The sequence below is a fragment of the Drosophila elegans genome, unplaced genomic scaffold, assembly GCF_018152505.1.
Source record: "Drosophila elegans isolate 14027-0461.03 unplaced genomic scaffold, ASM1815250v1 contig_814, whole genome shotgun sequence".
Taxonomy (NCBI): Eukaryota; Metazoa; Arthropoda; class Insecta; order Diptera; family Drosophilidae; genus Drosophila; species Drosophila elegans.
Window position 1 is genome coordinate 16,756,394 of NW_024546167.1, and position 26,385 is coordinate 16,782,778.

Below are 26,385 nucleotides of genomic sequence, written 5' to 3' on the forward strand. Positions count from 1 at the left end.
TCTTTGTTGGCCGAATTTTTTGGCTTTTTGTTTTGATCGCGTCGTTTTAATGTGTTTTCGTATTTGTTCCGGCGGCTTGTTGTTGTTTATTGGGTTATTTCGTACACCACAATATATACTGTGTGCTGGTTATTTGCGTCTCTTGAATTTTGCACCCAAACATACGGACTTATGTGAGCAATTGCATATTTCAATTTCGTTAATTGCGCCACAAATTACAAAAGAAATGGCCAAAATACGAAAGGCGCGGCCTGTTGGTCGTTATGAAATTCTCGATCTTTTGCGTTTTTTGTTTTGGTTTTTGCTATTTTGTTTTTTTTTTTTTGTTTTTGTTTTCTTGGCTACCAAACAGAAATTTCACTTTTCACCGCTAACAGAACCTTCGAGCAGTTTTTGTTGTTGACGTAAATGTGTTGTTGTTTTTTTGTTGTTGCCCCAGAGCCAAACGAATCGAAACTAAATTTGTTGTTGGCCTGCAATTGACCGGCTCAGTCGGCGTCGCAGTCAACAGAAATCGAGAAATGTGGTTCTGAGAGAGCCAAGAGAGCAGGAGATCGAGCAGAAGAGCACGAGATGAAAATATCAATTGTATCCTTTCTTTTTCAAAGTCTTTAAAAAACCAAAAAAAAATGTTCTGCACCGGGAATGAAAAATTTAATATTGTGTCTAGTTTGATTTTCAGAAAAATATCTTAATTTTCCTGTATAGAATTTAATACTTCTTGCAATAAACTTAAATTAGTTTTTCTGACCATTTTTTTTTACTTATTTCAACAATAATTACAATTTTCCAAACTGCTTAATGGTATTTAAACTTTCTGTTTTTCTATGACTTATTTTTAAATTTTTTCATTACTTAAAGAAAACAATTCAATTCAATTTATTTAAAATACCTCAAAATGCTTGTCTAAAACCATATAAAGATCAAATAAGTGGAGGCTCAAACTAGTTATTCAGATTTAATTGGATAAATGCTGTTAAATGGAGTGCTGAAAAGTTCAGCCGTAATTGCATTCACATTTTCAAAGTCTCAGTCAACGGCGAACGAACAAGTTCAATGCTAAGCGGCCGTTGCAGCATGTTGCATGTTGCCAGATGTTGCCATCAAACATGTTGCAGTTGGCTGCGCTCGTTTGTTCGCTCGACCCAGTTTCGTTCTTTTTCTTTTGCCCCGTTGGACTTCATTTTATGCTTATGTTCCCCATCTTACCGTTGTTTAGTGTTGCTTCGTGTTCTTTAACGGGGCCCGCTTTCTCTTTTTATTTTGGCCAAGTCAATTGATATGCTGCGCTATGTTTTGATGTTTAGCCCCCCATTTTCCCCATTTCAGTCCCATTTCACCCAGCGATCGCCTGTCAAGTTCTCGATTCGTGATCTTTCTGCCATTCGGATGGCTTTTGGCCCAAAATCGAATGCCAATGCATGAGCGGCTTTATGGTCGAGAGAGCCCACCGTCGCAGAATGTGGCATGAGTCAACGACTGTTTCTAAAAACAAGACAGCTTATTGGGCTCAGCAATATCTGTACAGTGGTCCTTCGAAAAATGGGTAGTATTAGCATTATACAATTAAAATGTTTTTAATATTTCAATTTTGTCCAATTGGCGTAAAAGAACTTTTTAAAATCTTTGTATTATTATAAGTTATAGTTTTGTATATTGTAATAGCATAGTTTGAATTTGAATAAAAAACCTGAGCACTAACCCATACAATGCATAAATTAGAGATTCATAAAGATAGAAAATTTAGAAAATAAATTTAGTAAAGGTAAGAACTACTAAAATGTTATAAGAATAGCACACCAGAAACTAAAGGACTCCATTGCCATGAAGCACTGTGGAGGCCTACATACATACTGAACACATACATACATACGTTCAAGAATACTTTTATGCCTCGCTATTTCCCCTCTTTATTTTATCCTCGTCCTTTATGGCGAAGTTAAACTTTTCAAGGTTAAGTCTTCGGCTGGCGTCGCCGGCGAGCAATGACATTTGGGCAGGGCAGAAGCAGAAGCAGAAGCAGAAGCAGAACGAGCCCAGGGGTGGGAGGTTCAGGGAAGGGAAGGGGGATCCGGGGACCAGAAGCAACACTCCAGCAACATCCAATTCCACGTCCACATCATCGCCATCGAACACCCTCTCGCACACACACACACACACACACGGAGGCGTACTTACGCATACACACGCAACAAGCAGTTCGTTCACTTGCCGGGAACTCTCTTTCCTTCTCCTCGTCCTTCTCCTCATTTCCATCTTCACTCTCATCCGCCTCCTGATCCTATCCCCTACTCTATAGGGTACGTCTACCATATACCACGTACCGTCTGCCGTCTGCCGCAAACTCCTGCGCGACCATCCGTGGCACAGTGGAAAAATAAACTATCACCAAACTTGGAAAATTTTAAGAACTATTAAAATATCTGTATATTGCCAAAAATGTGTAAATAACTTACAATCTTCTTTCTTCTTCTTTCATAGCACCAATAAAAATAAATTTATAAGAAATCTATATTATTAATTTTATAGTTAAATTTAATTAAAATAAAAAGTGCACAAGGATTTTTTTTATTTATAATTTGTAATAATGTTTTACTAGTCGTATACTTAATTTTAATAAGTATACCATTCAGTTAAATACATTTACAGAGATTAAAGCTTTATAAAGATTTTTATTTTCATTTTCGATCATATTATTATTTTAAGTTTAGCTCCATTTATGACCACTGTGCAAGTGTCACCCTTTAAATATCTGTTAACCCAGCTCTTCCCCCGATAATTGTCTGCCTGTCTGGATGTTATTGCTCACGTTCTCATTCTCTCAGGTGCACGCTACGCTTCAGCGGTGCAGTCATTTTGGCCCTTTGTGCACTCTACTTTTTAGCCAGGATAGACAGTTGGCACTTGTACACTAAGAGAAATTAGGAGATCATCATAAATTCGATTATTTCTATGATAATTTCTAATGTTAAGGGTGTCAAATAAAACCATTTCGAAAATTTTGATATTTATGCAGAAATATTTAATACAATAACAATGTTTCAAATGAATTACCAACAAAAGTCAAGTGGTATTGCTACTGATAAGTTGCATTATATTTTAAATAAATTAAGTTTCTGTAATCCTTTTAATAACTATAATACAGCATTTTAAATAAATGAAATCAAAAAATGCAAATCATCATTGCTTTATATTACCATATATACATATTATCGAGTTGGCAGCAGGAGGAGTCTGACGATTTCATTAGCCTGGCTCGAACTTACATAAGGCCGAAACAGGAGCGGCAGGAAGAAGATGTCTCGACCTCGATGGCGATGACTTTTACTGTCGTTCGAGGTTCATATATATATATGTTTATATATATACCATATTATATATATATATAGATGTTGTTGTGTGTGGGCGTCGTCTGCTGGTTTTTTGTTCGGTGAAAGGGAAAGGTTATTAGACTCGCCCCGTGCAGAATTTTAAATGGTGGGGGCCCAGACATGGGCTGCTCCTTATTGTTATAATAACCTTTCGGTTTTCTGTTTTCACTGTCGACGGAAGTGGGCGTCGGCGGCAGCAGGTGCCGGTGGGCGGGGCGGTGCAATGACAGCGGTCGACGTCGGTCCTCGGTCCTTGTTCCTCGGGCCGAGGGGATTACGAAAGGACTCCCACTTTCTCACTTTTTTTTGGCCGTACGACGAACTCTCGGCCCAGTCAGAGGCTCAGCTTTTTGCCAGGATTTCACGCTTTTTGCGGTAGATTCCGGGCGTTGACTCGTCCTGCGGGCGTCGGCAAATGGCGGCCTCAGTTGAATGCACTCGACGAGGTCACAGGACATCGGCCAAACGGGCTCTCGGTCAAAGTCACATGGCCATTTGACCCCAGACCGATAATCGCAGTTAAATTACATTAAACCATTACAGTGACTGATGAAAATAGAATTTGACGGAGGCTTAGCAGGAAGGGGAGTGAGCCGAAGGACCTACGAATGTCAAGAGTCAAAGGTATTTTGGGGTCAATTGAATGACGGCTGATGAAATAAACGAGTGGATCTGGTTATCTTTGAATTTTGTAAAGGAAGAAGGTTAGTTGCAAAAATGTTAATTGAGGTGCAAACTATTTGGAACTAAATAGTTCTATCGTAACTATTTTGATCTATATTAAGAATTTCCCTTAAATAAAGCTGGTTATTTAATTGAAGTAATAAACACATGTAAGCAAACCATTAATTATTTAAAATTAGAGTCTAAACAAAGGAAATATTTTAAATCCAAATGGAAAATGAGAGGATATCTATAAGTTTCTAACTTTCCTTTCGTGCATTTAATTAGGGGAAAGCTCGTTATGGAACTTTTTTTTCCTATGACTCATGTTAATAAAATCACGAACACATGATATAGTCACAAACAAATCCATTAAATTGATTTTAATCACATAGTTACCACATAAAATACATTATCGCACAAAATCAACTTATCTAACACAATGCAGACACTAAAAAACTGGCTAATCGAATCAGTTATCAACTTGTTGTAGGTCAGTTACCAATTGGTTGCTATCGAATGCAAATAAAAAGCTTGTATTATTTATTTAACCAAAACCACTCTCCAAACTGTTATTAAAATAAATTGTATCTCAACAATCAACAATCCCCCCATCAAAAATGCCAGTAAATTAGTCAATTAAATGATAACATATTTTTGTAGGTCAGTTACCGGATGGTAGATATCGCTTTTCGTTTAAGAATTTTCCTTTTCACATTTGGCGTCTCTAAAAGTTTCTCCATCCTACTCAGGTTTCCCTCGGCGAGATGCAAAATATTTTTTTTAAGAAGAGAAAATGCCAGTGGAAAATTTGCCAAAGATTTTATGAGGTCAAAACTCATTACAAGTTGTGGCGGCGGTATGCCTGATGCTGATGTTGCATAGTGTACACTATACACATACACGTTAGCCCCAATTCAAGCGAGTGGGAAAAAGAAAAGCTGCAGCAAACAGCCCATGACAGTTGCAGTTGCAACTTTCTAATGCGGCAACAGCAACAGCAACGGCGCAACATAGCAACATAGCAACATCGCAACGCTGCAACGCTGCAACTGCAAACGGATGTGGATCGCGGCGATTGCAACGTGGCAGCATTATGTGTGCCAAGATGCACTGCAGCAACAGCCAGAAAGCAAGAAAATCGAATTTCTCCAACACTGCTGCTTTCCACTGCAAATTACTTAACTATTTTCCCAGTTTTCGCTTTGTCGTGCAATTTGCGAACAGTGGTTGCATGTTGTTGCATATTAGCGGCAGTGAAAAGTTGGTCATGACAATCAAATGGCCAACACTGCGTTGCAATCGAGGGGAGAGTTTTGCGGTGTCTAAAGGGGGGAGGGGGAGGAGGGTCTAAGCTGCTGGCTTTTCTTCTCTCCTGCCCATAAATACATATATTTTTTAGCTGTGCCCACTGATGCATTCCGCCTGCAGCAAAAACTGCATTTTGGGTGAACCTCTAGGGTCCCAGTGCAAACCCCTTCCTAACCTTTGCAATCCTCCATTTTGCACGACTTTCTGGGAGAGAGTCCACTTAGTCACAGGGATGACTAAGCGACTGGTAGTCGTGGTTCTACCCTAAATTCCCAGAGTGAGTCAGGTCGGTCCTTACCACAAGCAAATGCAAGTTCTTTATGTTCCTTTGGGCGAAGCCATCGGTTTCATTGAGCGATCTTCATTGGGGGAGGAACTATACTTTTTTTCTAAATTGCTGAACATTTGTATTACTTACATTCACAAATATTTGGGCACTGAAAGAACTTAATTATATTTGTTAATAGTCATAGTAAATAAATATGATTTTTAATTATTTTAAAATGTTTTTAAGTTGACCTGAAATCGATTGCTGATGCGCAGCCCAAATATATTACTAATTTATAAAAATATTTGTTTTAATAAAATGATTGCAACCCGATCTCGAGCTGGCTAAAAAATACACTGCAACGATCGTCTAAAAAACCCCTAATTAAATTACTTACTTAAATAAATGTACTTACTTCATTTCAATTTATTTATAAATTTCTTATATTTTTTTGGCTAAAGTATTTTTAAATTGCTTGTTCACTAAGACGAAGTTCTTTTTTAAATAAATTAGTTTTATCTCAAATAATTCTATGTCTGAAATCAAAATATACCAACACATTAAAAAAAAAACAAATAAATTCCTAGCAGTAAAATAACATTTATATTTTTGTATAAATAAATAAAAATCTAACCACCAATAAACAGTGAAACCACCTGTGAAAATCTTGATTGAAAATCCTGAAAAATCCGCTTAAGCAGTTGACTAACTGGTAAAAAAATAACGAGCAAGATGGCATTTAAACAAGTTTAATTGTTGGCGGGTACTTAATAAAAAAGCCCGCCACTTTTCTGGGATTAAGACTTTCCTTGAGTTGAGATTGGAGTACCGTTAGCCCCTTAATTATAAACCAGTTAACTGATCTATTAACGTTTTTCTTTCTACCCATTTCTATTTATCTATTTTATTTTGTCAGCTTGTCTTTTTTTTTGTATGTCTTGTGGGTTGGGAGATGATGATGATGGTGAATTTGAGATCTCGATCGAGATCACAGTGCCCCAGTGATCTAATAAACGCCGCATTGTCATTCGCTCCGCTTGGCAAACTTCGTTTGTCACTCAATGCCCAGAGCCCCGAAAGTGGGGCACATTCATTAATTTATCGCATGCAAAATGCAAAACAATCCGCAAATATCTAATGCCGCTGGCAGCTGACGTTGCCGTTGCCGTTGCAGTCGGTCGACACACAAAAAAAATAGAAAGTTTTTCGCCAAATCGCCTGCTGCAATTTTCTCTTTGCAATTTGATTAAATAAAATATTGTGTAAAAGCGACGCCGGCAGAGCAACTTTCCAACTGCAAACTGCCAACTGCAAAATGCCAACTGCAAACTGCAGTTTCGAGCCACGACTTCTAAGTCGGTTACTAGATGCAATAATAATTGCATTTGTCCCACTTTACTTTCACTTGGCGAACGAGCAGCAAGCAACGAGCAACAGTGCAACAGGCAATAAGCAACAAGCCACTAGCAACTAGCAACAACCCACCAGCAACTAGCAACAAAAAGCAGCAGCGCAGGCGTCGACTTTGACTTTGTCTGCCTGTTGCAGCTTTTCCAACAATCCAAGTGTGTGTGTGTGTTTGTGTGTTGCATGAAAAGTTGCAACTTTTTCCAGTCGCTTGGTGGAAATTGTTTGCCGTTTGGTTGACTGGCAAAAAGGAAAAGTGGGTCAAGCGCACCATTGTTGTTGATGCTGCCGCTGTTGCTGCTGCTGCTGTTACTTGTTGCATGCCCCTACTTAATTGACAATTGCCTGGCTGCAACACACATTATACGTTTGCCACTTTGGCATTTGATTTATGAAACTGGGTTACCTCTGCTGCTGCTTTCCTTTTTCTCGGTTCGATTTTTATGGTTTTTGCGTTAACATTTCGTCAATTTATTCACTATTATTTAAAGATCTTTATATATTACTCAATAGTACAGCATGGTTTCATCTTAAACATATGTACGACGTTTCCTTTTTACATTGCCTTCAATATACTGTTGTTGTCTGGTTGCTGTACATTAAAAAAATTACATTTTAAATCCACGGGGTTTTCGGCTGTTTTCGTTTTTCTTTCACAAACTCATTTTGCCAATCTTCGTTTTGATCGAGTCTGTGCCTAATATTTACATTGATTTTGAATTTCGTAGCGTACTAATGCTCTTGTTTTTCCTCCGCTTTCCTGTTTTTTTTTTACTTTTTGGCATCGAAACAATAAATAAAGTATAGAAAGATTAAATATTTAAGTTAAGCAAGGGGTGTGTTCTTTTTAGAGAACTAACCTAAACTAAAAAGTTTTGTTTTAGCCAAAATGGGGAAAACAAATTCAACCAAGTTGGAGGATTTTGGTTTTCTCTTCTTCAAAGAGTGTGGAAATGATGGTAGATTGAAGTTTGGGTGACTTGGTCAACAACAGAGTTATACGTACAAATTTAAAAAAAGAGTAATAGTAATAGGTTGGTTATCGTCGATGCAGGATGTTGGATAGGGCGCGTATCTGCTTCTGGAGCTCGGAGTCCATGCGGTACGCCTCCTCCTCGAAGATCAGTCGCATCTCCTGCAGAGCGGGCAGTTTGTCCGCCTCCATGTTGAGCAGTTCGCCAAAGAACTTGGTCCACACATGCTTTTTGAGGTAGCGCGGCAGCTTCTGGCGGATGTCCCAGCTGGAGCCCTTCTTCTGCGGCTGCATGTAGTCGCCAAAGAGCATCACATGCACGGTGGCCGCAATGCAAAAGAGATCCGTCTCGTAGGACCAACTGCGCCCCTCCTGCATCTCGATGCAGGTGAAGCCGTCCGTTTGCACCACCTTGCGGAACTTGGTGCGCTCCGCGTCCGGAAACAGGGTCATATCGATGGCGCACCCAAAGTCAATCAGTCGCAGCGACGGCAACGGACTGTCCACATTGGGCACGCGCATCAGCAGGAAGTTGTCCGGCTTTATGTCCGCATGGATGATGTGCTGGCGGTGCAGGTGGTCCACGATGTTGCAGATCTGCGCCGAGAAGTGCATCACCAGCGATTCGTGCATCACCTTGGTGGTGGCCTGCCGGATCTTGTTGTTGATGTCCAACAGCGATCCAAACGGCGAGAACTCGGTGGCTATTAGGCTAGCATTGGGGGCGATGATCGCCGTGGAAATGTCCATCAGGCCGGGCAACACCTCCGGCTCCCTGATGCGTTTCAGCACCTAAAATATAGAAATTTTTATTAATTTTTACTGGCAGTTGATTATTTATCTTAGTGTGTTGCAAAAATAATATATTAATCCAAGGTAAAAGGAATTTTTTTAATACAACCATTTTTAAAAAATAACTATTTATGCAAATATCTGGCAAATATTTGTAAATACAAAAAAACCTTTTTAATAAAATTTGGCATAACTATCTTTATACAACTTGACTAGATTTATTTTATTAGTCTTTAAATACTTGTAATTTCTAGACAGTTAGTAGACTTAGAAACAATAATAATTAATTTAATAAAACAGTCTGTTAATTTTAAGTGGCAAATAAAATATGTTGATAAACAAATAAAATACTTTTTGGATAAATAATTAATAATTGATATTTAAGTCCAAATTGACTAGATTTCTTCAGGTTATCCTTAAATATTTGATATTTACAAATATAATTTGTAAATTGTAGAATATTTCTTGTTGTCAACAACATTTAAATGTTTTTAAAGAATGCACATTTTTTTCAAATGCTCTTTTTTAATTGAAGTGACACTCAAAGCAATGTTAAAACTATGTTAACCGATCCTCACCTGATCACATATGTAAATCTCCCAGGTGTTTGGGGGCTTCTGGTACTTGAGCGCCACGACATTGCCGGTGCGCGAATCGGTGGCTTTGTACACGGAGCCGTACGAGCCGCGACCCACCTCCTTGTCGATGTTGAAGGTGACGCCCTCGAGGACGTTCAGCGTGCGCGTGTTGGAAATTTTTGGCAGTGGCGTTTGCACAATCTTGTAGCTGGCATGGGCATCGTGATCGCCCGGAAAGTCCAGCTTGGCGAGGAAGGCGCGGCACAGTTCGCTGTTGAACGGATCAATGGCCTCCTTGGCCAAATGGCGGGCAATCGTTTCCTTGGCCTTCGATAGCCGCCTCTCCTGAGCCTCCGTATCGTGCTGGGTGGCAAAGTAGGAGTTCTCCTGGAACGTGGAGAAATCGGCCAGTGTGCTGGTGCCATTATTGTTGTTGCTGGTGTTATTGTTGTTGTTGTGCGTCTGTAGGGTCTTATTGACCGGATTGAGGATTTGCTGTTGCGATGAGTCGCGGAAGTTGAGCCTGTCCACGGCCAAGGCCAGCGAGCTATTTGAATTGTCCAAAGCGGTGGCGCTGGAGAACGAGAAGTTGGCATTGTCGTTGAATTGAGCACCCGGCGCAACCGGAGCAGCCACACTACTCGAGCTGGCCGTCACCACATCCGCCGCCGAGGAGGCCGAGTTGCTGTTGCTGCAGAGATCCGGCTGGAACTTGCTGCGTTTGACTTTGGTGCGTGCCCGACGATAGCCATTCGCCTCGCTCTTGGGCGTCGAGGTCTGGCCCAACATGTAGGGATGGAAGTGGTGATGCTGGCCGCCACCGTTGCGCTGACGCTGGATGGGAATGGGAGAAGCGGGCGCAGGTTCCGGCGGCTGAGGATGATGAACGGCTTGCGGCGGCACCTGCTGGATAACCTGATAATGTTGCTGCTGCTGATGATGCGGCTGCTGCTGCTGCTGATGATGATGTTGATGCTGTTGCTGCTGCTGGTAGACATTCTCAATGGTGTAGGCACTGTAGGTGCTGCTGGGCTCCTTTCTGAACTTGATCTTTATTGAGCGGTTCTCCTGCTCGAAAGTGGTTTGCGCACTGAATTGCACGCCATTGGTGTAGGGTTCGCTGTGCTCCTCCTCCTCCTCTTCATCGTCGTCCTCCTCCTCCTCCACCTCATCGGAGTCGTCATCCTCATTACCCGCGGCGCCTTCTTCCTCCTCCTCCTCCTCTTCACCTTCCTCCGCCTCGTTGTCCTCATCCTCCTCGCCCGTATTCTCCGGGCCACTGCTGTTGTTCTGCCCGTAGAGAGCTCCATCCACGGCAGTCATGTAGTAGGATGTCTGCGACTCGTAGGAATCATATAGAGTTTGCTGTTGCTGTTCAGCTGGCTGTTCCGCTGGCTTGGCCTTCTGCTCCATCAGCTGCTTGAACTTGCGGGCTAGTATCTCCTCGGGACTGTACTCGATGCCTGCGCCCGGGGGATAGACCAACTGCTTGGCATAGTGGCACACCCGCGAAGGATCATCCGGCTCTTCGAGCGTCAACGCTGGCTTCCAGGTCTCATGGTTGTTGCGCCCGTAGGCGTGGAAATTGCGCGGCAAACGCAGGCCAGCCACTTCGCTTTCCGCCGGTGGAGGATTTGGCTGAGGCGCAGGATTGCCATTGCCGTTGCCATTGTGTTGTTGCTGCTGCAGCTGGGGCTGCTGCTGCTGTTGTGGATGTTGCTGCTGTGCTGCAGGCTGTTGTGGTGGCGGCAACTGTTGCTGCTGGGCAGGTGCATAGTGGGGCTAAAAGGGAAATAGTTGAGTAACAGCTTTGTAAATGTACTTGTGAGGCTCACCTCTGCCACTGGAGCATATTGCTGGACGTGGATTGGCGGCTGAGGCGCCGGATGTGGCTCATAGCGTGGCTGCTCCTGGTAGTGTGTCTGCTGATAGGCCAGCGGCTGTGGCGCCGCCTGATGTGGCTGTGTGGCTGGATGTTGCTGCGCCTGCGGATGATATTGCTGATAGACATTCTGCTGATATGGCTGGGGACGGTGTTGTTGTTGTTGATGTTGTTGTGGTGGTGGTGGTGGTGGGTAGCTCTGCGGCAGCTGCTGCTGTGCGTAGTTTGTTAGTTGCTGCAGTGCATCCGGCTGGGGATGCTGTTGCTGATGCTGCTGCTGTTGCTGTTGTTGTCGCTGGTGGAACAGCGACCTGGCATAGTTGAACTTTGTGTGAGCATGTTGCAGCTCGGAATTGCTCTGGGCCTTCTCCTGGAAGGCCAAGTTAAAGACCGCCTCCGCATCCTTGAACTCCTCGCGCGACTCATAGTAGGCGGCCCAGCCAATGTAGAAGGCGGCCACCTGGCGACCGGTTCCCCGCTGGAAGAGCACCTGGTAGAAGTGCAGTGGATCCGTCTGCATGGCTATGTACTTCAGCCACAGCCGCACCAGACGGGCATCCTGCCGGTAGTAGTCGTTGTGCTCGTAGACCGTCAGACAGCGTTCCAGAGTTTCGCGGTACTTGAGTTCCGGATCGCTGTGCGCATGATTCTCGTACCAGCAGATGTAGTTGTACCAGTGATCGAGGGGATCCGGACCCTGGTACAAGGAGATGGCGTGCTCCCACGCCTGCTTGTCCTTCAGGAAGCCGTGCATCTCGTCGGGACTGGCCAGCGGCGGTGCTCCAGCTGGTACGACTCCTGCGCCTGCTCCTCCGGATCCCGATCCCGATCCCTGGCGCATGTACGAGTGCATGGCCATATCTCAGCCGGACGGGGAATCCCCTGATCCCGCCGTGCCGTAATGCAAACAAACGGGAGGCGAGTCTCTCTGCTGCGGTTTCGTTGGTCCACTCGGGGAAGTCTCGAATTTCGATGAGTAGTGCGCTGCTATCCGTTCGGTCTGGATATGGGTGCACCCACTCAGTTAATCCCGGGCCTTCGTCCGCTGGCACCGGTGACACATGATTTTCCGTTCGGTTTTCCACTAGCTGGCTGCGATCAAAGATATTTTTATTTTTTCCTATTTTTTAGCTTGCAAATGGAATTTATTAGTGCTGCAAAATAATCGATAGCACTATCGACTGCGTGCTGTTGGCGATGATTACAGATGGCTGCTATCGATAGTGCGGTAGAAACGTGTTGTTGTGTTTTTAAAACTACGCAATAAATAAAGAAAATTAATTGTTTAAAATAAGGATTATGTTTCAGTTACGTACAAATTACTTATTAGTTATAATTTTATTCCAGCTATAATAGAACTTAATTTTATTATATATTTTGAATAAATTGTATAACTAAAAAGTTGAGCAAAAACCAAAAAACCTATGCAAGAGAAATTTTATCTGAGCTCAGAAATCTGAGAAAATATCTATTCTGTTTTAAATCATAGGGAATCAAATCTGAATTAAAAATATATAAATAAACACTCACGCTTCCAACCCGATAGCTGCTAACCGATATGTGCCTCAGTCACGCTAGCGCCCGATGGTTCCATCCCTACCCGAAGTTCGCGTATTGGCCGCCAGAAGGCGCCACCGTGGTATTACTGCATTATTGTTTTTTTTATCAACTCGCCAGAAATTACGCTATCCCCACAAAAAAACCGCAAAAGCGCGAGTGTTTATGTTTTTCGTTCCCAAGTGCATATCATAGATTAGGAGAATTAGTAACCCCGCAATTGTCCGGCAGTCCAAAATCACGCGTAATTCCCATTCCCCCGCCCACCCACGCACGTAGATTTTCGATTATTTTTTTTGTTTTCGACCCCTGACTGCGTCCCGTGGATTTCTCCCCCCAAAAGAAAAGAAGAAATTTGTGAACCTCAATCGATTTCACCGGCCGCAAACTGAATCCCCCGGGATACGGATAATGGAGGTATCCGCCGATCCGTACGAGCAGAAGCTCTACCAAATGTTCCGCAGCTGTGAGACGCAATGTGGCCTGCTGGACGAGAAGTCCCTGCTGAAACTCTGCTCCCTGCTGGAACTGCGGGATCAAGGATCCGCTTTGATCGCCAGTCTGGGCGGCAGCCACAAACTGGGCGTGTCCTTTGCCCAGTTCAAGGAGGCGCTGCTCAACTTTCTCGGATCGGAGTTCGATGGCACGACGTCATCGGGATTTATGGGTGAGAAAACATGGGTTCACCTAAACTGGGAATACCCTACGATATAGCTTATGAAATATACTTAATAAGCTATACCCCGAAAGGTTCTCATAAAACAATAACATATGTACGTCTATCTGTAATGGTGATTTAATTACCCTTCAAGCAATATCAGATAATAACAAATTACAGTTATTAAAGATAGTAATTCAATTTTGTCAGCGAGTAGGAATCAGAAAATACCTCCCGCTTGGCCACCATTTTTCACAATCTGGTTTTTAGCAGTAAGCATGGTATAGAAAAAAAAGATTTGCATTCAATACAGGATTCATTATTTTTATACCCTTGCAGAGGGTATTATAATTTCAGTCAGAAGTTTGCAACGCAGTGGAGACATCTCCGACCCTATAAAGTATATATATTCTTGATCAGCATCACTAGGCGAGTCGATCTAGCCATGTCCGTCTGTCCGTCCGTCTGTCCGTCTGTCCGTCCGTTTATATGCAAACTAGTCTCTCAGTTTTAAAGCTATCTGCATGAAACTTTCCCAAAAGTTGTCTTTCTATTCCAGGTAGTATATAAGTCGGAACGAGCCGGATCGGACGACTATAGCATATATTTCCCATAGGAACAATCGGAAAAATAAATGAAAAAAAATTATAACTTTGCTGTTTTTTAATTCTTTGTTTAGTTCTTCGACATTTAGTAATGGTTAAATATTTCCGATTTACGGTTTAAATTTCATCAAAATCGGTCGACTATAGCATATAGCTCCCATAGGAACAATCGGAAAAATAAATGAAAAAAATTAGAACTTTGCTGTTTTTCAATTTTTTGTTTAGTTCTTCGACATTTAGTAATGGTTACATATTTCCGATTTACGGTTTAAATTTCATCAAAGTCGGACGACTATATCATATAGCTCCCATAGGAACAATCGGAAAAATAAATGAAAAAAATTATAACTTTTCTGTTTATTATTTTTTTGTTTAGTTCTTCGACATATAGCAATGGTTAAATATTTCAGAATTATAGTTTAAATTTTATCAAAATCGGACGTCTATATCATATAGCTCCCTTAGAAATAATAAAAATATATAAAATAACTTTCAAATAATTGAGCTGCAAATCATCATAGCTTCAATGTTTTTAAACATATACATATACATAAACATATAATTTGAATGTTTTCAAAAATGTTTAATTCTTGCAATAGCTGCAAGGGTATATGAACTTCGGCTTGCCGAAGTTTGCTTTCTTTCTTGTTAAAAATGTTATAGCGCATATTGTATTAAATTTAACATAGTTAAAATAGATCCCCAATATCATAGAAAACAGTTAAGTTACCCAGCTTTTAACATATTATTGGATACTTACTTAAAAATTGTATTAATATACATTTTTTAGACACATTTTCCAATAATATTAACGAAAAAACTCCAATTCTGATCCCTTGCAGGTCATAATTAGGATATTCCTATATGCTTTGGTATTGCGATTAAAATACAATACCAATTGCACTTCATTAAAATTAATAACATTTGTATAGCTAAATTGTACCCTCGATTTATAAATTTGATATAAATTCCTTAAAATCAAAAGAGATGTGCTGATCTAAACCACTCTAGTATTCTTATAGTAGCTTTGCATACATATGTAACATATAGTATAATTTACTCTGCCCGAAAATATTAAGCCTAATTTGCATAAGGAGGCACACTTATGCTGATCAAGGATAACAATATGTTCTTCGGGGCCGCTTCCTTATCTGCTTTAGAAATTTCTAGACAAAACAGGATGCCATAAGGGTACGAATATCATAATCAGTTCGCGGATTAGCGCGTCGACAGCTGACGGTCATAAATGCAAAGATGCAATTGCTAATTTTTTACGACCCACAACTGTTGCTTTTGGCTACCTGATACTGGTCCTGATCCTGTTATTATCAGGTAGCCGGCGAGATGCTGCATAAATAGACAACCCATTCATTTGGACAGTTTAGTCTCAATCGAAATGGGAACGCGTTTGTATTACCGCCAATCTGGCGGACACACAACAGATCCAATAATTCTGAAGTTAGCCGCTCGCTTTGGTACTCACCTGAGATCCATACAACTCCTTCAATTCTCTACTAACCTATACTTGTTGAATCTTGCAGAGCGTTCGCTGGTGATCACGGATGAGCCCCTAACCAGCACATATATTGAGAGTCCGCCGGAGTCCTCCGATCGCGAAGTGTCACCCAAACTCATTGTGGGATCCAAGAAATACGGACGTCGGTCCAGGCCGCATCACGGCATCTACGAGCTATCCGTCACGGATTCGGACAACACGGATGAGGATCAGCTGCAGCAGCAGCAGAAGCAGCGGAGTCTCAACGGCTGTGATGAGCTGGGAGCTCAGGTGAGTGGCGAACGTTATGTCACGTACAAAGTGGCCGTACAACTTCTGGTTCTGTAAGCGAAAGCAGCAAAGTCAACACATTTTGCTTCTGAATCGTAATTACTTAATGCTAGTACAGTAGAAAGTGACTAAGTAACGTCATGTTATAAAAAGGGAAAATAATACATTTAAGTGTTTGTTTGGGATTTGTAATTTTACCTTCATTAAGCTTAAAGTTTTAATATATTAGGTCTTAATCGACCTAATTTTCATTAACGATGATTAATGATGTCTCTTATACAATGTAATTTAAAATTCTTCAATGATAGAATTGTTATTCAAGAGCAAAAATCCACAAATATTACAGTCTTAAAATACTATATGGCATGTTTTCTTTGTTTAAAATCGTAAAAAACATAAATTTCTTTTGCATATCTATAAAAAAAATGTAAACAAATCGTTTGTAATAAAGATCTGTATTAAAAATATCCCATACTGAATCTTTACAGGTCCAACGATCATCGTCCCAAAGTGATCTTCCTGGCAGTCGACGCCTGCGATCCGTCCACACCAGTGGCAGTAAACTGAAGAGATGCGCTTCGCTGCCGGCACGCAGGATTCTTCACTCCAAGATGCACAACACCGCCACGGGAGTGACTTCCTCGCCGACGGCTGCCTCCAAGCTGAAGCAGCTGTCCATCCAGAGCCAGACGCAGCACAACAGCAGCGTGGAATCCCTGGGTAAGTTACCACTCGCGAACAACCACGCTGATTCCCAGTTTAGCCGACCCCTCTGCCCCTGCCACCCACTGTTGTTGTTAGGCCAAAATGCCCCAATTACGTTTGAAGCAAGAGCAATTACCAATGCAAAACACTTGTTGTCGGTACACACCGTAGGCCATCACCTGGCCACCAATTCCGCACCGTCGTCCGAGCACCGGAGATGCTACCACGGCGGCCGTTGGTCATGTTGCAAAGGTTTGTGCGCTCCCTCGAGCAATTGTCAACATCCCCACACAACCCCACACACACCCAAACCCAAACACACACCCACCGAATACCCCCCAACCCAAGTCTTTCGGTATCTAATCGCACCCTATGTAGCCGCACATGTTGATTCGTTCTACGTATAATCACATACATCCCAAAATACCTACCCCTAATAAAGTTGGAAATCGTTGACGAAATTAAAACTCAATCAATATATCAACAGATGGTAGATCCACCATCTACTGTGCTTGTTCAAATGAAGTTTTAATCAAGATTTACGAAAAAGTAATTATTGTTTTCAAAACTATTGTTGTATTAAATATATTTTAATATATAATTGGTTTAATATTAAGCAAAAGTTCTCATTTAGTTTTATCTACCGATTGATAGGCTGCTTTCCCAAATTTATTTTTTCTTTTTTACATTTTAAAATCATTTTTTCTATTTAAATCATGCTTTTGCTTTTTCATTTCGTTAAGTTATCATTAGGCCACTAACTCCCTTTTTAAATTTATAAATCGATTAGACCCAAGCTAGTAAGTAAACTGAGTTCTTAATTACAAAAGTTATTTACATGTTCCTCTGATTGCTTAGGGAGACTTAAAGAAATCAATATTATTAATTATATTAATGGATAAACTTAAACCATTATATTAATGGATTAACTTAATTAACATTTCTTAAATTCTTCTAAAATAAAAATGTTAGTTTTTTTATATGAATACATTAATATTTTTCAAAAGATTTATGTTTGATTCTCTAGTCAATACAGCCATTTATAATTAGGTTAATTAATAAAGGGAAACAGCGAACCTTCGACGCTTTCGCTTCCACCATTGACATCCACATCCACATCCACTCCCACATCCATTCCCGTTCCCAATTCCGATTCCACACCCTTTTGGTATCTCGGGCTATATAATTTAAATGTGTATATAAACAGAAGAGCAACAACTTGATATTAACCGACCCACGTTAATTGCTGATTGCCATGACTTGCAGACACCGTGACGCCACAGCAGCTGGAGACGATCAGTGTGGCCAGCATCATGGAGGCCTGGGAGCTGGCCAGCATTCCCAACAGTCGCACCCTGCTCCACATTCTCGGCTTCGACGAGGACGAGGAGGTGAACCTGCAGCAGCTGACCAAGGCGCTGGAGGAGGAGCTGCGAGGACTGGAGGGCGATCAGGAGCAGTCGCACATGCTGCGTGCCTTGGCTGTGCTGCAGGCCACCGAACTGGCTAACTACCGGATGGCCTATCGCCAGCAGCACGAGGAGAACTGCAAGCTGAGGGCCGACAACAAGGCGGCCAACCAGAGGGTGGCTATGCTGGCCGTGGAAGTGGACGAGCGGCATGCCTCGCTGGAGGACAGCTCCAAGCAGCAGGTGCAGCTGCTGGAGCAACGACACGCCAGCATGGTGCGGGAGATGACGCTGCGGATGAGCAATGATCGCGATCACTGGACCAGCATGACGGGCAAGCTGGAGGCGCAGCTCAAATCGCTGGAGCAGGAGGAGATCCGTCTGAAAACGGATCTCGAACTGGTGCGCGCTGAGAACTCAGAGCTGGAGACGGAGCAGCAGAAGGCGCACCTTCAACTCACCGAGCTGCTCGAGCAGAACATAAAGCTCAACCAGGAACTGGCCCAAAGGTCGAGCAGCAGCATCGCTGGCACGCCCGACCACAGTCCATTGCGTCCGCGCAGGCACAGCGAGGACAAGGAGGAGGAGATGCTCCAGCTGATGGAGAAACTGGCCGCCCTGCAAATGGAGAATGCCCAGCTGCGCGACAAGACTGACGAACTGACCATCGAAATCGAGAGCCTCAATGTCGAGCTAATCCGCTCGAAGAGCAAGGGCAAGAAGCAGGAAAAGCTGGAAAAGCTGGAGGATCAGGAAGCGGCTGCCACGGCCACCAAGAGGCGTGGGGATTCGCCGAGCAAAAGCCATCTCACCGAGGAGAGTCCGCGGCTGGGAAAACAGCGCAAGTGCACGGAGGGTGAGCAAAGTGATGCCAGTAATAGTGGCGATTGGTTGGCTCTGAATTCCGAGCTGCAGCGAAGTCAAAGCCAGGATGAGGAGCTGAACAAGCTCAAGGAGCGGGTAGCTGAACTGGAAACGGAACTGAAGGCGGCCAAGGAAGGCAGATCTCTCACGCCCGAAAGCCGTTCCAAGGAGCTGGAGGCCAGTCTGGAGCAAATGCAGCGCGCCTACGAGGATTGCGAGGACTACTGGCAGTCGAAGCTCAGCGACGAGCGGCAAATGTTCGAAAAGGAGCGCCAGATCTACGAGGATGAGCAGCACGAGAGCGACAAGAAGTTCACCGAGCTGATGGAGAAGGTGCGCGAGTACGAGGAGCAGTTCAGCAAGGATGGCCGCCTCTCGCCCATCGACGAGCGGGACATGCTGGAGCAGCAGTACACCGAACTGGAGGCCGAGGCGGCCCACTTGCGCTCCACATCCATGCAAATGCTCGAGGAGAAGGCCCAGGAGATCGGTTCCCTTCAGTCCGAGATCGAGGATCTGCGTCAGCGATTGGGTGAGAGTGTGGAGATTCTCACCGGTGCCTGCGAACTCACCTCGGAGTCGGTGGCACAACTGAGTGCCGAGGCGGGAAAGAGTCCCGCCAGCTCGCCCATCAGCTACCTCTGGCTGCAGAGCACCATCCAGGAGCCAGCGAAGTCCTTCGCTGACGCCAGGGATGAGGCCACCGCCAGTGCCATCGAACTGCTGGGAGGCTCACCATCGCACAAGACAGCCAGCCGGTGAGTATGCATCTCTGTGTGTGTCCTTGGTGTGTGCATCCCCGTGTGTCCTGCGTCCCCCACTAATTTTAATTTTACTTTCATTCAAGAAATCTTTATTAACTTCATTCACCGCACTGTCTACCTTGTATATATGTTTTGCTTTTGTCCCCCACTTCTAACATGTGTCTAATCTAATCTAAGCTTGTTTAGACTTTAAGTGTATGTATGTGCTTGTTCAATAAATGTAATTTATATTCATATAGAAATGCCTCAAAATATCGAAATTTTAGAAATAAACAGGAAATTCATTTATCATTTCAATAAAAATCACCAAAACAATTTCTGATTTTAGACTTATAGATTTCGTTTGACTTTTATTTGAATTGTGCTCTGCCTGATTTAGAACAATGCATTTTTTGTGTAAATATTTTCTTATTTGCTGTATAGAATTGGAACCATAAAAATCTTTGACTGATCTGATAAAAATAACTTTCACCAAGGATTTATGGTAAATTTCTTTTATGTCGATTAGATTTTTTTTACAAAAATTTCTCTGAACTGAAATATAAATATAGGAAAGCCTGGTTTAATTTAATTTTTTACAAAGGTAATGTTGTGACTTGAGAGTCTGGTTTTGTTCAATCTTAATATAGTTTTTTTGTTTTTATATACACTTTTAAATTGACCACAAGAATAAATGATTAATTTATCAGGAAAATTTAATAGTTTTAGGAACAGCGTCAAGAAAATATTGCTTATTTTTTGTTAAACCGACTAAACCCCTATGACCTTTCCCTTTGTATGATGGTTTTCCATTACTTTTTGATTGAACAGCAATAACCTCACCACTTCGGAGACATCCATCTTCAGCACCACGCCCTTCGAGAGCTCTCCTTCGGGTCCTTCGCCCACCAACAGTGGTGGCACCACGAATGCCGCTCCCTCTGGTCCTGCTCCCATCAGCAAACCGAAGCGGGCACAGAGTCCGCAGCAAATTCCGTCGGAGGGAGAGATCGCCGACTGCGAGACCTCGTCGACGGCATCCAACAAGAGCTTTGAGTCCACCAGTAAAGCGTCTTGCCTTAGCCACGACAAGTGCAGTAGTCCTTCGGCCCTGAAGGAGGAACTGAAGCGTCTCAAGTTCTTTGAGCTCTCCCTCAAGGAGCAAATCAAGGACTTGAGCCTGCAAAGAGATGGATTGGTCATGGAACTGCATCAGTTGCAGGAGGCGAGACCCGTTCTCGAGAAGGCCTATGCGGTGAGCTGGGACTTAAGACTTTTTTCGGGTAGTAAATTATATTTAATATGCCATATATACCTATTTACCCTCAGCGAACAACGCACCCAACGCTTCAGCAGCGACTGAACCAATTGGAGCTGCGAAATCGCCATCTGCAAAACGTCATCAAGCAGCAGCAGCAGTACACCGAGTCCCTGATGCAGCGTGAGTATAAACCAAGAAAGGAATAACACTTTATATACCCTTAAAGCTATTGGAAAATTAAAATATATTAAAAAACGACTATATTTTAATTTATATGCTTTTATGTTTGAAATCTATGAAGCTGTGTCGATTTTCCGATGGATTATTCAATCGTTCCTATAAAAGCTTTATGATATCCTTGACTGATTTTAATAAAACAAAATCAGAAATCCTAAACAGTTTACCACCAGATATAGTTTCGTATATTTTTAAAAATTTAAAAGTAACAATTAATTTTAAGGAAATATCTTGTAGTTCCTAGTTTTGGTAACTATATAAAAAAGGTGCACAGTACAGAACTAAATGATCGATGGGCTTTAGTTTAAAAAATGTAGTGAACAATTTAAATTAATTAAATTTAAGAATTTATATAAAACTTTAATATAAAAACTAAACAATTTAAAATTAAATTCTTATAAAAAGTAAAAGAGTGTAATGTAATCATGATCTTATTTACTTTAAAGGTTCGCAAACTTTTGAATGAAACTGTTATACCCCCTGCAAGAATACAAAATTAAGATTTTGAAAAACGATTCTAAGCAATTTGTTCACTTTACTTTAGAATCCTGGCGCCAGCATCAAGTGGAGCTCAACGATCTGCATAGCCGCATCGAGACGCAGGGTGTTATGCTGGCCGACCAGACGCAACGGCTGCAGAATGCCGACATCCTGGTGAAGGACCTGTACGTGGAGAACTCTCATCTGACCGCCACAGTGCAGCGGCTGGAGCAGCAGCGGGCGCGGGTGAACCTAATTCACCAGCAGCAGCAACAGCAGCAGCAGCAGCACCGACTTGTGGGCGGCGGACTGCCTGGCATGCCTTAGTTTGCCTTTAACGGCAAACGGATATAGTTTATAGTTTCCAAATATACGAAAAGAAAAGACAACCTGGGGAGGGGTGCTCAGCATCAGCATTGGCATCAGCAGACATCGAACGTGCACCAATATACATATATATATATATCGTTATGAATGTTTAGACCATATACAACAGCCGGTAGATTAAGTTTGCATACTCGTCGTTTTTGTGAATGAATGTGAACGCATGTTGTTCGACACGCGAATGCACCGCAGCAATAACTAATGTGACTTTGAGCCTAACGTTAACTCTAACTTAAACTCACCCACGCGCAAAAAAAAGGAACAATCCACACTAGTGTACCAATTCGTAACACAATTAACTAGTAAACGACTAACTTAATGCGAACGGAGAAACTATTTACAAAATGCAAGCAAAAAAGTCCCCATATATACATATATATACAGATAGGTTCGTTCGTGTCTAACTGCAATGTTGACCTTACTAATTGACTACTGAAATAGTTATCGTATATATTAATTATATTAGAAGAAACAGTATTTTAAATTTGTTATGCGTCTGAGTAGGCGAGCACGTTTATCAATGTTTATCACGTGCCCAATCAAATGCATCGGAATTGTTGTTAATTTTATTGGTAGAAGAAATTGAAATGAACGAAACGAAATGATCTATGATATTTATATAATACGTAACGACAAAAGACCTGTAAAGCTGTAACCATACACACACGTAAATTTGTATTTAAATTGCGATTTAAGTTAGCCAATACTCTAATACTTTAATATTGCTTTTGTTAAACCCTTGTTCGTCCCAATAACTCGCTCGATTTATATGTAAAGAACAACCTTAATTAAGTTTACTTGCCACTCGATTCACATTGCTATGTGGTCACCTGTGCTTCAATCAATACTTTCGATCAAAATAGAAGTTTACTTTTTAAAAGTATCAACAAACAATAATACAACAAAAAAAAACCAAATATACAATTATTTAAAAAACCAACAGAAGTCCAAAAATGTTTGTATTTTTTATTGGTAACTGGGAGCTATGTTTTATAAACGAAAATGTTTAAACTTTGAATCGGATAGAAAAGTCAAACTTTAAGTATCTATATTTAAAATAATTTTTATGGAAAACTTTCGAATATTTTTAAATATTTAAAACTGCTCAACTATATATTGCTCAAAGATTTTAACCTCATAAACAAAAATATTTCTTGACTTCTAGGTTTCCTTTTAAAATAATTCATTATTTTTTAAATTAAAATCTATTTGTAACATGAATCCTGTTAATAATGAGTGCACTTTAGCAGAAAGGAAGAATTTTAACAGAAACGAAGTGGAAACAGGCTAAGTGTGCCATAACTTGAGTGAAAAGTTAACAGTGTGCATGAGCTGGAGTGACTTAACATCGTTAGAGATGCACACATTTCGATTTTTTGGGTAAATCGATGTAATCGAGTTAGGTATCGAAGTTTTTCCACCTCTCATGTTATTTGTGGTGTTAACGAATTCGGAATAAAAAATGCTGTGTTTTTTGTTAGTTTTCGGGGTAAATGTGATTATTGTGCAGTTAAAGCTAACAACTGGTGAGTGGATGTTTTAGTGAAGGAAAAGGAACATGAAACAATTTAAGCTGAAGAGCCGGAAAATGGCAGGATAAAATGTTTTCCATGATGCGCGCCTTTCCATGTGTGTGTGTTTGGTGCACTGCCAGTGCATGTGACTGTGTTTGTATGTGTGCGTGCGGTTTGTTTTGTTATTCGATGCGCAAAATGGAAATATATAATTAAATTAGGCATTTGCCAGCGAAACCATGCTATAATAAAGGCCCTTAACTGCCACCCCAAAATCGACTTAGAAAAATCATTATTTTGCCACACAAGTCTAGTGTTTATACGAGCAAAAATGTTAAGGACGCCTTCTGTTCTCTTCATTTGTTTTAGTCATATTTTACCAATAATTACAGCGTTCGTTTGTTTAAATAATCCGACTGCACGTGTGGCTGTTTTTGTTTATTAACTTTTGTGTATGTCAAGTTCTAGAGAAATTCGGAAAGCTGCATTCTTATTTCATTAAAAGCAACAGGCTTTTACAGTGTACTTCTAATTGGATTTACTTACCTTTTCTTTGTCCAATTGGCAATCAATAGAAACGGGACAAATGAATTTCTGCAAGTGCATCTGATTTTGTGTTGGTTCTATAAATAATTATTGATAATTACATTGTTTACGGTAGAAACATGTTCGATAACAGCGACGGAACCTCAGTTTGTATTGCATTCTGTTAACAGCGGGTTTCTAAGAATACTTTTGCTTACAATGGACAGTCATTTTATTATTTTAATCCATTTTTTGATTTGTATATGTTTTAACAAATATAAAATGGAAACAATGATTCATTATTCAAGGCACTTATATGTTGCTAAAAAAATTATATATCTCATAAAAAATTATGTCAGGTAGATAATAAAAAAAATCCAATGATGGTTTATTTTACATACATTTTAGTGTATCACATTCATTGAAAATAAAGAATTGTTGCATACTTTTAGGCTGCTTTGATCCTATATAAAAATACAGGGTAGGAAACTTTAGGATTGACAAACAATGGAAACTAATAGATCTGGTGTGATTGAAGCCCAGAAACCATTTGTTTTTAAACAGATTATTATTTAAGTAAATCACGCTTTGATTCTCTTCGCCAATTTGACTTTAACATTCTGTTGGGTGCGTAAAACTAATCCGTTTTCAAAAGTTAATTCTTTCAACTGAGTGGCGGGCAGCAGCTTAAAGTTCCTGATAACCGCTGCCAGGAGTACTTTCATCTCCAGAATGGCAAACTTCTGACCAATGCAATTTCTTTGACCAGCACTAAAAGGCACAAATGCAAAGGGATGCCTGTTCACCGTGTTCTCCGAGAGGAACCTTTCTGGTTCGAACTGATTTGGGTTTGGAAAGTGACGAGGATCCCTCATTATGTCGTATAAGTGGATGCTGATCTGGGTGTCCTTTGGAAGGATTAAACCATTCACCACACTCTCCTCTACACATTCACGTCCAATGAAGGGAACCGAGGGAAACATCCTCAGCGATTCCTTGATCACGCACTCCAAATAGACTAATTTGTTGAACTGGAACACAGTGATTTCATCGCTGTCCTCGGGAAGGTTTTCCACCTCTTCAAAGCATCGCTGCTGAACATCCTCATGAAGAGCCAACATGAGTAGAGTAAAGATCAAACAAGTGGATGTGGTATCGTATCCCTCAAACATGAAAGTGTTAACCTCATCGCAGATTCCCTGATGATCAATCTGACCCTCTGCTTCGGCTGCCAAAAGGGTATCCAACATGGCATATCGCTGCTTCTTGCCGAATTCATCCACTTCCCCAAGTTGCTTTTGCTGGAACTGCTGCCTTTTGCGTTCAATAATGCGACTTGAGAAGTCGTGAACAATCCTAAGTTTCTCCGCATGTTTGCGATAGTCTCCAAAGAGGAAAAAGTACCAGTCGTAATACATCAGCGGATGGCAAACGCGTTGTATCAGAACTTCTTCAAAGGCGTAGATGGCCTTTCTGTATTCGTTGCCCTCCGACATGTCGTCCAGTTTTACACCCAGGGCGGTTTCTAAAGAAATAATATTTAATAAATAAATGTATTCATTAAAATAGTATTAAAACTTACCGCATATATTATTTAAAGTAAACTGTGGAATAACCTGGTTAAGATCCAACTCGCCGTCTACATTTTTGTCAAGAACTTTGAGAAACTTGTTGCACTCTTCTCTGAAATAGAATTGTAAAATTGTTATAACAAAATCAATTTTTTACGCAATCACTCACTTAAAAATACACAAAAAAGACTGCAAAATATTAAAGTGAAAAGCAGGCGTCAAGGTCTTTCGTCTAGAGTGCCATTTTTGGTCTATAAAAATTAGAAAATGATTATTTAACTTAATAAAACCAGTTTACTTACCTGTGCTGATCAGTAGGCCGTCACCTAAAAAAGGCCTGATCATTTCATAAACCATATTCTTGGTTAAGAGCTTGGTGCTCTGGAATATCTCCTCTGCTTCCTCGGCACGCACCACATTATACTCGGGAGCAAATAGAAAATACCACAGATAATTCTGACCTTTGGCCTTGGCAGTAGATTCTCGCATGAAGCTAAAAACAGTTGCTGCATTAAATAATAAGAATTAGTTTTTATACTTTTATATAATGCTACTACCTACCAGGCGTAAAGTTCAGAAGATCCAAATTGTTGCCAAATCGCGTTTTCCCGGGAATTACGGCCACTTTGCTCTCCAGTGGACTGCCATCCTCCGTTCGCACTCGTTTGCAAAGTGAAAGAATAAAGTAAGTTTTATTGAGTTGTTTTAGCCAAAGAAAAAGGGCCACCAACAAAAGTGGAGTTCCCAGCAGAGCGATCCACATTTTGTAGCTATTTTCGACGGGCCAACCGTTCTACATCGAATTTCACAGTCCACTGAGCTTTGGCATAAACTATATCAA

At 41.4% G+C, this 26,385-nt stretch overlaps 4 protein-coding genes across 5 annotated transcripts in view; 2 read left to right on the top strand and 2 right to left on the bottom strand.

Moving 5' to 3' along the window:
- Positions 1 to 7,467: 7,467 nt before the first annotated feature.
- On the bottom strand, positions 7,468 to 12,418 carry LOC108149497 (protein kinase 4). Its single transcript, XM_017277120.2, has 3 exons — positions 11,199 to 12,418; positions 9,364 to 11,145; positions 7,468 to 8,785 (listed from the first exon to the last, which is right to left on the bottom strand). The coding sequence occupies exons 1-3, from the start codon at positions 12,102 to 12,104 to the stop codon at positions 8,060 to 8,062; spliced, it is 3,414 nt and encodes a 1,137-aa protein (XP_017132609.1). The 5' UTR covers positions 12,105 to 12,418; the 3' UTR covers positions 7,468 to 8,059.
- Positions 12,419 to 12,860: 442 nt separating this feature from the next.
- Positions 12,861 to 22,025, top strand: LOC108149449 (blastoderm-specific protein 25D). Of its 2 annotated transcripts, XM_017277039.1 has the most exons (8): positions 12,861 to 13,469; positions 15,607 to 15,851; positions 16,340 to 16,571; positions 16,728 to 16,808; positions 17,823 to 19,587; positions 20,404 to 20,827; positions 20,902 to 21,013; positions 21,615 to 22,025. In XM_017277039.1, exons 1-8 carry the CDS (start codon positions 13,214 to 13,216, stop codon positions 21,875 to 21,877), a joined length of 3,378 nt encoding a protein of 1,125 aa, XP_017132528.1. In that variant the 5' UTR covers positions 12,861 to 13,213; the 3' UTR covers positions 21,878 to 22,025. The 2 variants fall into 2 exon arrangements, with proteins under 2 accessions (XP_017132528.1, XP_017132530.1); XM_017277041.2 differs by lacking the exon at positions 16,728 to 16,808 and having other exon boundaries at positions 12,862 to 13,469.
- A 1,336-nt stretch (positions 22,026 to 23,361) lies between these two features.
- LOC108149342 (bone morphogenetic protein receptor type-1B) overlaps positions 23,362 to 26,385 on the top strand; it is a 58,069-nt gene continuing 55,045 nt past the window's right edge. Inside the window, exon 1 of the mRNA XM_017276830.2 lies at positions 23,362 to 23,460. Within this exon, the coding sequence (XP_017132319.1) occupies positions 23,397 to 23,460 (64 nt within the window). The 5' untranslated portion in view covers positions 23,362 to 23,396. The remainder of the gene's footprint in view (positions 23,461 to 26,385) is intronic.
- LOC108149344 (probable cytochrome P450 4ac1) lies at positions 24,429 to 26,363 on the bottom strand. The gene is made up of 5 exons (XM_017276834.2): positions 26,106 to 26,363; positions 25,847 to 26,050; positions 25,714 to 25,795; positions 25,556 to 25,656; positions 24,429 to 25,498 (listed from the first exon to the last, which is right to left on the bottom strand). Exons 1-5 carry the CDS (start codon positions 26,305 to 26,307, stop codon positions 24,555 to 24,557), a joined length of 1,533 nt encoding a protein of 510 aa, XP_017132323.1. The 5' UTR covers positions 26,308 to 26,363; the 3' UTR covers positions 24,429 to 24,554.

Bases quoted from the DNA above. Each gene is read 5' to 3' on its own strand.
- LOC108149497 (XM_017277120.2), bottom strand. From the start codon at position 12,104: ATGGCCATGCACTCGTACATGCGCCAGGGATCGGGATCGGGATCCGGA. The intron at 11,146-11,198 runs GTGAGCCTCACA...TTTCCCTTTTAG, and splicing joins AATATGCTCCAGTGGCAGAG to CCCCACTATGCACCTGCCCA. The intron at 8,786-9,363 runs GTGAGGATCGGT...TCTATATTTTAG, and splicing joins AGATTTACATATGTGATCAG to GTGCTGAAACGCATCAGGGA.
- LOC108149449 (XM_017277039.1), top strand. From the start codon at position 13,214: ATGGAGGTATCCGCCGATCCGTACGAGCAGAAGCTCTACCAAATGTTC. The intron at 16,809-17,822 runs GTTTGTGCGCTC...CATGACTTGCAG, and splicing joins CCGTTGGTCATGTTGCAAAG to ACACCGTGACGCCACAGCAG. The intron at 21,014-21,614 runs GTGAGTATAAAC...ACTTTACTTTAG, and splicing joins CACCGAGTCCCTGATGCAGC to AATCCTGGCGCCAGCATCAA.
- LOC108149344 (XM_017276834.2), bottom strand. From the start codon at position 26,307: ATGTGGATCGCTCTGCTGGGAACTCCACTTTTGTTGGTGGCCCTTTTT. The intron at 26,051-26,105 runs GTAGGTAGTAGC...TATTTAATGCAG, and splicing joins TCTTCTGAACTTTACGCCTG to CAACTGTTTTTAGCTTCATG. The intron at 25,796-25,846 runs GTAAGTAAACTG...TAATTTTTATAG, and splicing joins CGGCCTACTGATCAGCACAG to ACCAAAAATGGCACTCTAGA.